At 31.8% G+C, this 12,935-nt stretch overlaps 1 protein-coding gene across 1 annotated transcript; it reads left to right on the top strand.

The window, feature by feature from the left end:
- The first annotated feature begins 1,393 nt into the window (after positions 1-1,393).
- LOC107907142 (probable polyamine oxidase 5) lies at positions 1,394-3,607 on the top strand. Its single transcript, XM_016834391.2, has one exon. It carries the CDS (start codon positions 1,695-1,697, stop codon positions 3,375-3,377), a length of 1,683 nt encoding a protein of 560 aa, XP_016689880.2. The 5' UTR covers positions 1,394-1,694; the 3' UTR covers positions 3,378-3,607.
- Positions 3,608-12,935: the final 9,328 nt, after the last annotated feature.

Genomic DNA, 12,935 nt, shown 5'->3' with positions numbered 1-12,935 from the left:
TTACCACCACTCCACTGCCCATGACTAACCCCTGATTATCCCGGATTACAAGCCCCGAACATGATTCACAATTTCAAGATTTATAGTTATTTCTCTTTACAATATTGTCTCTAAAATTTGAATCTGAACTCTTTTTGTTAAAGGGCAATACAATTAAACCTTATTATGTAATAAAAATGGTAATTAAGTTAAAAAGAAAATACTGATTAGTGGAATAAAAGGAAGTAAAGTGATGGGGGATGAACACGTCAAAGTCAAGTGATGTTAATAAAAAGCATTTTAACATTACATTAGTACTTTGTTTTAAACAACGTGGGATGGAGCTAGAAATGACAAGATAAGCGAAGAGAGCTCAATTTCTATCTAAATCGAAGAATCTTTAATTGTTCCATGAAAGATTTATTTACTGTTTTCTTTTAAGAAAAGGATTATTAGTAGATAAAAGTTGAAAAGGGCTTCAAATCAGTCGATAAATCCCAGGCAAGGCATGCCACATTTTTTGCCTGTGGCACCACTTCGAACATCTATCTGTTCATAACAATCCTCTTCACTGTTTTAAGTGATCTCTGATGTTTTCTTGTTATAAATCCGCCGTATGATTCCAAACACTAATCAATGTCCCACTTGTCCATTCATATATCCTTGTTGTATTCAAAGACAACAACATAAAAATTAAATTAGGATTGAGATTCGAATCTTAAATTCACTCAACTTTATTTATTAATATTAAAAATAAATATATTTTCTTCACATTAAAGATTTATGGTTAAACCAATTAAAAAATTCAATAATGATGATTACAACAAAGATTGAATGTACAATAATATTATCAAATAAGCAATGTTTTTCTTCCTATTATACCTTCATTTAAGATAGTTTGTGTGCAATAAAGAATCATTCTCCAATGATATATAACTTTTGGGATGCAGACAGAAATGGAGGGCAGAAGAAGCTGATGTAAGAATCGAATACTTCACGATCAAGTATGTAATAAATATTTGTACTACCAAAATCTTTATATATATCGTATTAAGAAACGAATATGAGGGGAACAAAAGGCAAGGAAAGGGTGATTATAAATTGTTATTTCATGTGTATGATTACTAAATTATGGCCTTAAGAACTAGGCTCGGTTGGTGGGCCGTTCTCAACCCTAGTTTACATGTGAGGTTGGTGAAAGGCACTGTCAACCTTTTATTGTCCTTTCCCACAACTCCCATAATATCTCCTCTCTCTCTCTCTGTTCTATATATTATTCATTTTCTAATGTAGAGTAATTAATGCTACTGCTAATATTCTTGAAATTATGGCAAAGTCAAGGGGTGAAAAATGGTGAGATATAAACAGTAGTGTGATTGAGGAAGACTAGTAGAGGATTTGAAGAGTGAGTGGTCAGTTAAGGTATAATCTATATTTGTAGCATGTAGAGTTCAATAAAAAGTAGAGCCCTGTCTTTATTAGACATATTAAATAATGTGAGAAAATTTAAAAGAAAAAGTCACTGACTATAATACATTATACAGTATACAGTATAAGCTCCCTTATAAATTCCTTATCAGTAACTCAATATAACCTCACAGTTCTTCTTCACTCTTTCACTCCTCACACTCTGTGTTCTTTCTTTTGTCGAAATCTTGTTCAAATTGTTGTTTCCTTTTGTATCTTTTCTGCTGCTAGTTGAGGTGGAAACTAGAATGGCAAAGAAGCCAAGAATTGTGATAATTGGAGCTGGGATGGCCGGTCTTACTGCAGCTAACAAGCTCTATACTTCCACTGGCTCTGACCATTTGTTTGAGCTTGTTGTTGTTGAAGGTGGTGATAGAATTGGTGGCAGAATCAACACTTCGGAGTTTTGTGGTGACAGAATTGAGATGGGTGCTACTTGGATCCATGGTATAGGAGGCAGCCCGGTACATCAAATTGCTCGGGAAATCCATGCACTTGAGTCTGATAAGCCATGGGAGTGTATGGATGGGTTCTCGGGTGAGCCAAAGACTATTGCTGAAGGTGGGTTCGAGCTAAATGCCTCCATCGTTGACCCCATATCCACCCTTTTCAAAAACCTGATGGATTTCGCTCAAGGGAAGCTGACTGAAGACAGTGCAGGCAGCGGAGGAGATGCTTGTTACTACAATTTTGCAGCTAAAGCAGCCTTGAAAGATTGTACGAGCAATGGTGGCTTTGGTAACCAGAGTGTCGGTGCGTTTCTTAGACGAGGCCTTGGTGCTTACTGGGATTCTTGCAAGGACCGTGAGGAGCTGAACGGATATGGTAAATGGAGCAGAAAATTGCTTGAAGAAGCCGTTTTTGCCATGCATGAAAACACCCAGAGAACTTATACTTCTGCCGGTGATCTGTTCAATCTAGATTACGAGGCAGAAAGCGAGTACCGTATGTTTCCTGGTGAAGAAATCACCATTTCTAAAGGCTATTTGAGCATAATTGAACATCTTGCATCTGTTCTTCCTCCTGGCGTAATCCAATTAGGCCGCAAAGTCACAAGAATCGAATGGCAACCTGAGGGTCATAAATCTATACAAGTTCCAAACGGCTATGATTCCAGACCAGTGAAGATTGAGTTTTGTGATGGATCTTTTATGTTAGCAGATCATGTGATAGTCACAGTTTCATTAGGGGTCTTAAAATCTGGAACTGGTCAAGATTCAGGCATGTTCAATCCTCCCCTTCCTCCTTTCAAGACAGAGGCTATATCAAGACTTGGATATGGTGTTGTTAACAAGCTGTTCCTTCAATGGAGTCCAAATGGTAATCGACCGGCCAATGATAAAGAGAAGTTTCCTTCCTTGCAAATTGTTTTCCATCCCCCAGAATCCGAGTTAAGGCATGAAAAGATCCCAGGGTGGATGAGGAGGACAGCTTCACTGTCTCCTATTTATAACAATTCAAGCGTCCTCCTATCCTGGTTTGCAGGTAAAGAAGCACTTGAGCTTGAAACACTTAGCGATGAAGAGATTATAAATGGAGTTTCAGCAACAGTATCTGGTTTATTACCAGTATCAAAACACAAGAAGGAAGACCAGTATAATTCCCCTGAATTCTGCAATGGGAATGTGGAGAGCTGTGATGACAATGGAGTGAGATTTGGTAAGGTTTTGAAGAGCAAATGGGGCAGTGATCCATTATTCTTGGGATCTTACAGCTACGTGGCTGTTGGATCAAGCGGTGCTGATTTAGACACAATGGCTGAACCCTTACCAAAGCTTGGGAGCACTGACTCAGACCACCATCCGCTTCAAATATTGTTTGCTGGGGAGGCTACACACAGAACCCACTATTCTACAACCCATGGAGCTTATTTCAGTGGTCTTAGGGAAGCCAATAGGCTTCTCAAACATTATCGTTGTGTTGGGATTTAGACTTAGCAATTTAATTTATTTTTGAAATACTCTATTTTCCTAAATCCTTCTCATATTCTATCTATATAAAACCATCTTTGTTTTCTCTTTCTTTAAAGTAAAGCGAAGAGTGAATGAGAGCAAAAGAGAAAAGAGAAAAGAAAAAAAAGGGAGGGGGTTTAATGGGAAGATATAGATGGGGACATTTTTAGATGTATGGCATGAATTAAAGAAGCTTCTTTTCAATTTTCTATAGGTATTCTCTTTGTTTTTGTGAGTGCCCCAGGGATTTCCTTTTCGTGTGTGTGTATATATATATAATCTTGCTTTGATATTCAAAGCAAAACAATTTTAAGATTGGCATTGTTGTTGTGTGATAGTTGGGAGTTAAAAGAACAAAAGAGAGAAAAAAAGCTTTGGATCCCCACCTCTCAGCTGATTGCTTTGGCTTTTGGTCACTGGACAGGATCCGCCAAACCCGGCTCTTTTCAGCTAGGAATCTCTCTTAAATATAAGGCTTCTTTTCTGCCTTTCTCTCTATGTTATTAATATCCAAACAAAGGTTAATGCCATCAAATAAAGCTGTATTCAGGATTTAAATTATGACCACTATATGAGCGATGTTATGGCGATCAGAAAGGGACAATGAATGACCTGGCTGTTGATGTAGTAATAATAGGACAGCTTCATTCATGTATCAAAACCGTGCAGTTCTGAATCTGAGTTAAAGTCCGTCACCATTTTCTTACCAAAAAAAATATCCTAAAAAATCAGACAGAATCAAGAGATGCTTATTGCCATCTGATAGGTTTGGGGGTATTGGTGGGGGAGGGGAACCTATTTCATTCGGGTTTCATCTCATGGTTCCAACTCCAGGCACACGTGACAGTGCAGACATACAGAAAGACAGTTAGCTCAGCCTCACTTACTAGACTGCACCAGTGGCCTACGGCCTACGGCCTACACCCTCTTTGTTTGATAGACATAGAAAATGACAGTCCATGGACATACAATATCAGCTTAAAAAACACCACAGATTTTTCTGTCTGGGGTTATTTCTCTTCTCTTCTCCATCCCGTTGATGCCCCTTGGGTCCACCACTCCCAAATTATTTGACCTCCATCTCGTGATGCACTTCACCTATATCTATATTTATACGGAGAATTGAATTGAAGAAGCCAAATCTGTAAACAAACAACAACAACAAAAGCAAATCTAGTGATGGTTTCTTTAGCTTTGGGGATGATTGATATTTTAAGTTGAGTGAGAGCACCCAGAAAAACTGCAAGCACTGTATAGTCAAATCAGTAAAACTATTCATTGAGACTCCATTATTGTGGGTTATGAGAGATTTTGCCAGGCTCTCTCTCTCTCTCTCGCCCAAAGAAATAAAAAAACTTGGGAATGGCCCACTTGCTGTCTCTTTTTGCCTCTTGTGGGCTTCAATCACCCTTTGATCATTGTGCATATCACAGAGCCCTCCTCTGTCATCAAGTCCTTGTCTGGTTCATAAACAAACAAATGAGAATCTCCATTTCCCAACCCACCCACCAAACCCACTGCCCCATTTTAACCCATCTATCTTCCTACTAATATACTAATTACTTTCTTTAATAGGACCCCCTCTTCTTTTGCTTCGTACTCATCATTATCATCCCCCCTTTCTTCTTCATAATTCTGATGATCACCCCTCCCCCAGTTTCATAATTCTTTGCAATTATCAATTACTAAAGTTTCATATTTCTCTCACTTTGAATCCGATGCTTTCAACTTTTTTTTTCACTGTTAGATTGCGGCCCTCTCATGGAGAAAAACAACCCATTATTTAAAGATTAATTAATTAATTTAACTTGTTGCTTTTTTTTTGAGGTTGTCTTTTAAGCAGTCTTCGGATTTTCATGTTTCGTACTCAAGATTTTAAAATATATAAAAATTAGTTTTTCTTCATTTGAAAAGCTGGGGTAGGATAATATAAAATATTATTTGTATCATTTTTAAAATAATTCTACGTGATATCAACTTTTTTTTATTTAAAATAAAATTACTAATGTGACAGAAATAACATTTATATTTCAATCTATCTTTTTCCAAAACCTAATTAAAAATGAAAATCTTTAGAATATAATGATTCACATAAAATCATTAAAAAATAGACAATATCCGTTTCTCTTGAAAAGCTACTAAAGATATTATTGATCATAGTAATCATTTCAATGAAAACTGTCAAAATGAAACGTGGAGCCTAAAGATTGAACCGTGGTTGAACAAAAAAGCAATCATTTTTAACTAACCCGTGGCCAATCCCAGCTTTGTAAGTTTTAACATAGCTAAACAACAACTCAATTCAATTTTAACTTCCTTTCTTGTTCCTTTTGTCGTTCTAACAAGTAATCTTCAGACATGACAGACCATAATATCCTCAAACAAGTTCAAAGTAAAAAAAAAAAAAAAGGTTTCCTTTTTTCTTGTGGTTTTAACATACCCAGGCTGATAAAAAATTTCAGAAAAATTTCAAGTCAGAATAAGCTTGGGAAAACCGTACGTACGATCCATTCCAGACATTGTCTCAATACTTTCTGGTTATTCCGTTTGAATGATGAATTGAATCACTTTGATGTTTGAAATTCCAGGACTCATCATTGTCCACTTCAAGACAATATAACTTTTGTTTTTCTTTCTTGTGGATTAAGAGTCGCCAAATTTTTTATTTCTTTTTTTAATCAAAAGGAATCCTGTTTATTACTTGGAAAATCTTATATTACAATGACACAAAAAAGGAGGGAGCTGTGTACTTTATTCCTTCTCAAATGATAAACTTTTCTATCCTTAAGAGACCCAATGATTCTCCAAGTTGGATATTTGTCTGAATTAAGTAAGTTATCATGTTGGCATCTCAAACACAATTTTCACTTTATAAAGGTCTCCTTGTGATGATAACATAGCACAAAGCTTTTAACTTAAATTTATGGGAAGAAGGAATCTAGAGAGCTACTTATAGGGATTATAGGCTTCTTTCGAGGGCTTTCCTTCGTTGCCATGCTCACAGAAAAAAAGAAAAGAATTCATTAGGGTTAGCTGATAATCAACTCGTTTTAGAGCGTGTGAAATGTTCCATTTTTAAGTTATGTTTTCACTGATCTTAACAAGTGTTCCAATACCCCCCCACTGGATTGATTGTTGGGTTTTGTCTTTATAATGAGTGTATAGGGTCCAGCAATATTTTAAAACAGTGAGGTAACAACCGGTAGAAAACAAAATGTCCATGATTTTCCCATTTTTTGCCGGTGTGGGACATTGCTGGTAATAAGTTTCAGAAGGAAACACCCTCTGTGATAACAAGCATTGATCACGGTTGCTTTGTTTTTTTTTACTTGCTCAAAGTCAATGACACTGCCATTGGACTTATTTTTTTCCCCCCATGGTGAGAATGTGAGATTGACGGTGCATTTTTCTCTCTCTCCACTATATATATTGTGACTTTGCACGTAACATTTCAGATGAATGCGTACTAAATAACAGAAAGAACACGAAGAATTTATTTAATTACCATCATCATTTCCTACATCTTAGAGACTATGTTTGGACAACGGTTTATTTATTTGAATTAAAAGAAATCTCTCCCGCACTCTCAATTTTGAAATTAAGGAGATTAGCCTTTCTAAAAAAATTTAAAGTAATTAATCTGTTTTTATTGATATAATAATAAGTTTAACCTTAAAAATTTATACATTTGTCAATTTAGTTCTAATTTAATAAATTTATATCGCAACATTTATCTAAACTTTTAAATAACTAATTTACTTAATTTTGAAATTAAAAAAAAAAACCTTTCGTTTTGATGTGTATAGATTTGTGTGAATAGTAGCAAGATCTCCTTGCCTAAACAGTAAAGTCCTATATATATATATATATATTTGAAGAGCAAACTAATATTCATAGTGCATAAATGAAAAATAATTTTTTTTATGAAAAGATTTGATGCTCAATATTCACACCAATCATGAAGTATAACAGTCCGTTTTAAATAAGTGGAATATGAGCTTGTCAACTTTTGTAGATCAATTTAATGAATAAATAAATCTTGTATTTGTCACAAATAAAATCCATGTATGCAATGCGTCCATATGTCACACAAAGACGTAAGTTTATTAAAAACATATCCTAAAGTGATGTAATTCAAATCAAACTTGTCTATCTTCATATTTAAGTTTTAATCCAAAAGAGAAATTTGTTAAATCTTAATTTGTCCAGTACTTTCCCAAGTACAGCATGATAAATTTGATGTCCCTTAACGACAAGAAAGCATTAAGATAAAGTGGAAAACCATGGCAATTTTTATCTAGGCCAATTACATTCTTTTCTTCTAATTCTGTCATTACAGTATCAACTAAAATTTTAGAATATTTTAAACAAATAAATTTTCTTAAGTAGGGTTTACCAATTTAAATTTTAAAAAGTATCTAGAAAAAGTAATATTTCTTCATACCAAATTCATTTTTTTATATATTAAAACCCAAACTTGTTAATTTTTCGAAATATCTATAAGTATCCTTCAAATATCGATCCTCCCATTTTGTTCTCAACAACACTAACCTATGCATTTTTGAAACACCAAACATCAAACCCATCGCATACCATCAATTTTCTTTCATACCTTCATAATTTTCATATTTTGAGTTTGCTTTTCACAGTTTTTTTTTTTTTTTATTTCTCGTCACTTATACTGATGGGGAAGCAAACAGTCTTAGCCTCTATCCAAGGTTATTTCCCGTTTTCCACCATACAAAACAGTACCAATTTTTTTTGTTTAAACCAAAGTAAGTATATAAGTATCAATATCAATATTAATCTGTTTCAGTTTACTAGTTTTAGACTTATCGATTTTTAAAAAAATATTAATATACATAAATAGGGAAAATATTAAAAAAAGGGTCAAATAAATGTCTTATAAAAATATTTTTAAAAAATACTCATATAAATATTTGTAAATGTTAAACAATATTGCTATTACTATAACAGTAAAAATTTAAAAAGTTTATAATTTTAATATTATTCATATACTAATTCATGCATAATGTTGGACTGGAATTAATGGAAATAAATTGATATAGTTTAAAATTTTAATTGATGCGAGAAAAGAAATTGATTGTTGATGAGATGCAGATGTGGATGATGATTTGACAAGGATGAGATGAAGATAATGATGAGTTGTTTTTCTTTGATATTAAAAAGGAAAAAAAAGGGTTTTGTTGTTAAAAGTTGAGTTTTTTTACTTTTATTTTTCAAGATTTCATTTTTTTAAATATAATGGTGAGATGAAGATAATGATGAGTTGTTTTAACTTATTCGCTGTAAAAAATGGGAATTTTTTTTACTTTTGTCTTATTTTTATAATTTCAAATAATGATATCAGGCACATGTCGTAATCTCATACTTGCTACATGTCTTGAACTTAATAATGACACAACAAATTATCAAAATGTTATTTAGGAAAAAAAAATTTAAGTAGTAATTTAAAAAGGGGTACCAAATTTAAGGGCTAATTACGTAGTTAAGGCAAGTAATAATAATAGCGTAGGTTATCTTATCAATCACCAGCGACGAGCTTTTCTTTCCATTTTTTAATCTGTACCCATCAAATCAACAAGATTTTACACTTATTCAATGTGACCCACCACGCTAATTTTCTATCAAAAATAAACCTAAGTACCTCAAGATATTTCCCCACTGATGTGACTACGGGCGGAGTTTACTCACACTAACACTCAATTTTTTTTTATGGATTTATCCCAATCTCTTCAATGGCTTCCGACTAATTATAGATAAATTAAACTGTTCTTCTTGCCCCTATTGTAGCAGAAATATTATCATCATATGCATGCATGCAAAACTAAATTCTAACTCGAAAAAAAATTAAATTTCGAGTTAAATGAATCGAGTTATTTGAGTTAATCGAGTTATTCGAATCAACTCGAATTTTTTTTCAAATTTTGAATTCGAATCGAGTTGAGTTTTCGAATTCGAATAACTCGAATAATTTGAATATCAAATTATAATATTTTACATTTTTACCCTAAACTCCCAAACTTTTTTACTTTTCCCTCAAAACTTTTACTCATTCCCACTTTCCCCCAAAACTTTTACTCCCCTCCCAACCCCCCAATCTACCCAAATCCATTTTCCACTAAAATTTTACTGTCCCAATTACTTTTTCTCAAAATTTTACTCCCAAAAACCCTCAAAATCTTTTATTTTCCCCCAAAATTTTTACTCCCTCCCACTTTTTCCCTAAAACTTTATTCCCTTCCCATCTCACCTCCTATCTACCCCAACCCCTCCCCCCTCCAATTTTTTTTTTTTAATATTTTCCCTCCAAATTTTTACTCCCCCTATTTACTTTCCCTCAAACTTTTATTCCCCAAAACTTTTTATTTTCCCCCTAAACTTTTACTTATCACCCTTTACTCTCAAATAAAAAATCAAAATTATCCAAAAAAATCACTAAACATAAATAGTAATAATTTTATTTATATATACTATTTATATTATTAAATTAAATTTTACATTTTACATTTTATATTATTTATATTATTGAATTGTTTAGTCATATTGAATATTTATATTAAAATTGAATTATTAATTATGCCATAAAATATTCGTGTTAAAATTTTATATTGGTATCAATTTCACATTTTATTTTTAAAATAACTTTTATTAAAAAATCATATTTTTACATTTAATATATTTTTTAATTTCAAAATACATAGTGACAAGAATTTGAAGATAATTGAAACAACTAAGCAAGCAAAAAAGCTAACCAATATATAAAAAATTAATAAATAAATTATGAGGTGATGAAAGTTAATAAAAAATTTGATTAAGGTGAACAAATTTTATTATGATGGGTGACAGTGGTTACAAGGACCCAAAATTATTTTTTAAAATTTAACTCGAACAAATATATTCGATTCGATTCGAATTCCATCTCACTCGACTCGATTCGAGAAAACTTCAAATAAAGTTAGGATGATAAAATGAGATTCGAAAACTCGATTAACTCGAAAATTTTAGATTCGATTCGATCGAATGCTCACCCCTACATATATTCGACCATGTTATTTATGCCACAGTAGTTCCATTCAACTCTTTTAAATAGAAGAGATTTATCTTATATTAAATATTGAAAATTTTATCAGCAAATTGCACACTGATAAAAAGAGACGTAACTTTAAACTTTAAAATGATATTATTGAAAGAAAACGTTGAAATGGAAAAGAGAATAAACTTTAATAAATGTTGCCCAATAGCCAGCTTGGATGATGTGAAATGCAGTGGCTGATCATCAAATGGGCCAATTCTAGTAACCCAATGCCCCGAACCCCATTGTTTATGGAGGAATATAAGTTCACAAAATATTTATTCTGGATTACATCTATAGATAAGCTTACAGTGTCTCAATAATATGAAAATTTAAAAATAATATTAACCGAAAATAAAAACAAAGAAAGATTGCATATAGAGATAAAAATGGTATTAAAATTGGCGATGAAAAAAATAGCAGGCGGTGGCACCATAACTTATCTAGAGAAATGAGAGGGGGATGGGGATGAGGATGTTGGGACCTAAATTTGGCATTAAGGAACAGTGACATGAAGGCCTTTAAGGGGCAATGGCCCCTTTGCCGATCATTGACAACAACCCATGGTTGGACATACCTTCCCTTACCTGACACCAATTCATCCTCATCTTATATAATTTTTCATCGAGTCTCCATCCTTCACCTCCAACCAAATCTTATGAGATTGATTATCCCACCCGCCTACGTAGCCTCCTTCCTCATCATAGAAAAACACTGTCCACTAATAATTAATAACGCAACAACGGAATAATCAATAATATTATCAAAGAAAGAAAAAATTAAATTGGTTTACCTTGAGAGCAATGCTATCATTTCTCCCACACACCCCAAGACTTGGTTTACCTCGGCTCCAATCCCACCACACGGATCCAACACCAAGACTCCAAGTTGAAGAACAAAATTTATTCATCAACTCTTCTTATTTGCTGCACTTCAAAACATAAAAAAAGAAAGGTCTTATTTGCTAATGGAAAATAAAGATTACTCGACAAAATGTTATTAATTTGATTATTAGTATATCCACACGAGAGAGACTGACTAATAAATGCCTTTATTACAATATGATTGAGTAAAGCATTTTAATTTAATTATTTTTAAATATAAATATATTATTATATTTTAATATAAAATTTAAAAATACATATCATTCCAACCAAAATCATGATTAATTTCTATATATAATTTAAAATTTTATTACATACAAATTTTCGCACAGTCATTATTTTTATATATGTGATTTGCTTAGATTGATTTGACAAATATTAAGGGAGAGATAAATCACTGAAATTTACATATTTGTTAATAAAAAATCATTGTCAACTTTATTCCTCTGCTTAAAAAAATTGAAAAATCCGTCATTTAATTCATGAAAAGTCAGTGAATCTTAAAATTATAAATAAATTTTAATTTAAGGTATAATTTAATATATAAATTTTAACTTGGAGTAATTATATATAAAATTATTTTATTGTGATTCACATGTATAAATAAAATATTAAATCTGATTCAGTCATACATATGTAAAAAATAAATATATCAATTTATTTTTATATTAGATAAATATAATTATTTGTGTATGTAATATATAAACATAATATAATGCTACATCGTTGATTGTGTTAATATTTTGTGAGAACTTGAGTAAATCGTAATTTCATGTATAAAAATATTACAAATTAAACTAAAATTCATTTATAATTTTAAGATTTATCCCAATTAAACAACACTCTGAAACATTACTATTGAATTGTTGGATTGAACCAACAAATGGTTGGAATAAATAGCAATGAACTTCCTTCCTTAAGTATTTTGATGTTGTTCGAATTTTAGAGTTATCATTTATAGGAGGGCTTTACCTGAATACCACCCCACCCGATTATACCAAAAAAAGAAAAATTATTGACTTGAAGTTCTTCAACAATTTATATACAACAAATTAGCAAAATCCAACATTTAATATTCACTTACTTCAAAAACAATTGGACAAACTTCTTAATTATCATAACATGCATATAGTGGTTAAATTTTGATAAATTAAAGTAAGAAGATTAAAATTTCAATTTTCATAAAAGGGGTATACCAATTAAAAAGAGGTACTTGAAGTACTTGGGAGGTCCCTGTATTATAGGGATTGGATCAAATTAGTCTCTCTATTATTGAATGGAACAATTTAATCTCTTTGCTATTAAAAAGAATCAAATAAGTCCAAATTGTAACATGGTTAACATTTACTGTATAAAAAATATCTTGAAAATTAATTTTTCCAATTACATTTCAATTCTAAACAAAAGATTTCATTTGCACAATTATTAAAATTTTAAAAATATTTACTCTTTTTTTTTAATTTAATTCTTTCTTATATTACATGGTATACATTAACCTATTAACTACATTTACATTAAAAAAAAAAACTCAAAATCTTGAATAATGGAGAGTAAGGA

The sequence above is a fragment of the Gossypium hirsutum genome, chromosome D05 (assembly GCF_007990345.1).
Source record: "Gossypium hirsutum isolate 1008001.06 chromosome D05, Gossypium_hirsutum_v2.1, whole genome shotgun sequence".
Taxonomy (NCBI): Eukaryota; Viridiplantae; Streptophyta; class Magnoliopsida; order Malvales; family Malvaceae; genus Gossypium; species Gossypium hirsutum.
This window is presented reverse-complemented; position numbering and strand designations above follow the sequence as displayed.

Excerpts from the sequence above, each read along its gene's own strand:
- LOC107907142 (XM_016834391.2), top strand. The coding sequence starts at position 1,695 with ATGGCAAAGAAGCCAAGAATTGTGATAATTGGAGCTGGGATGGCCGGT.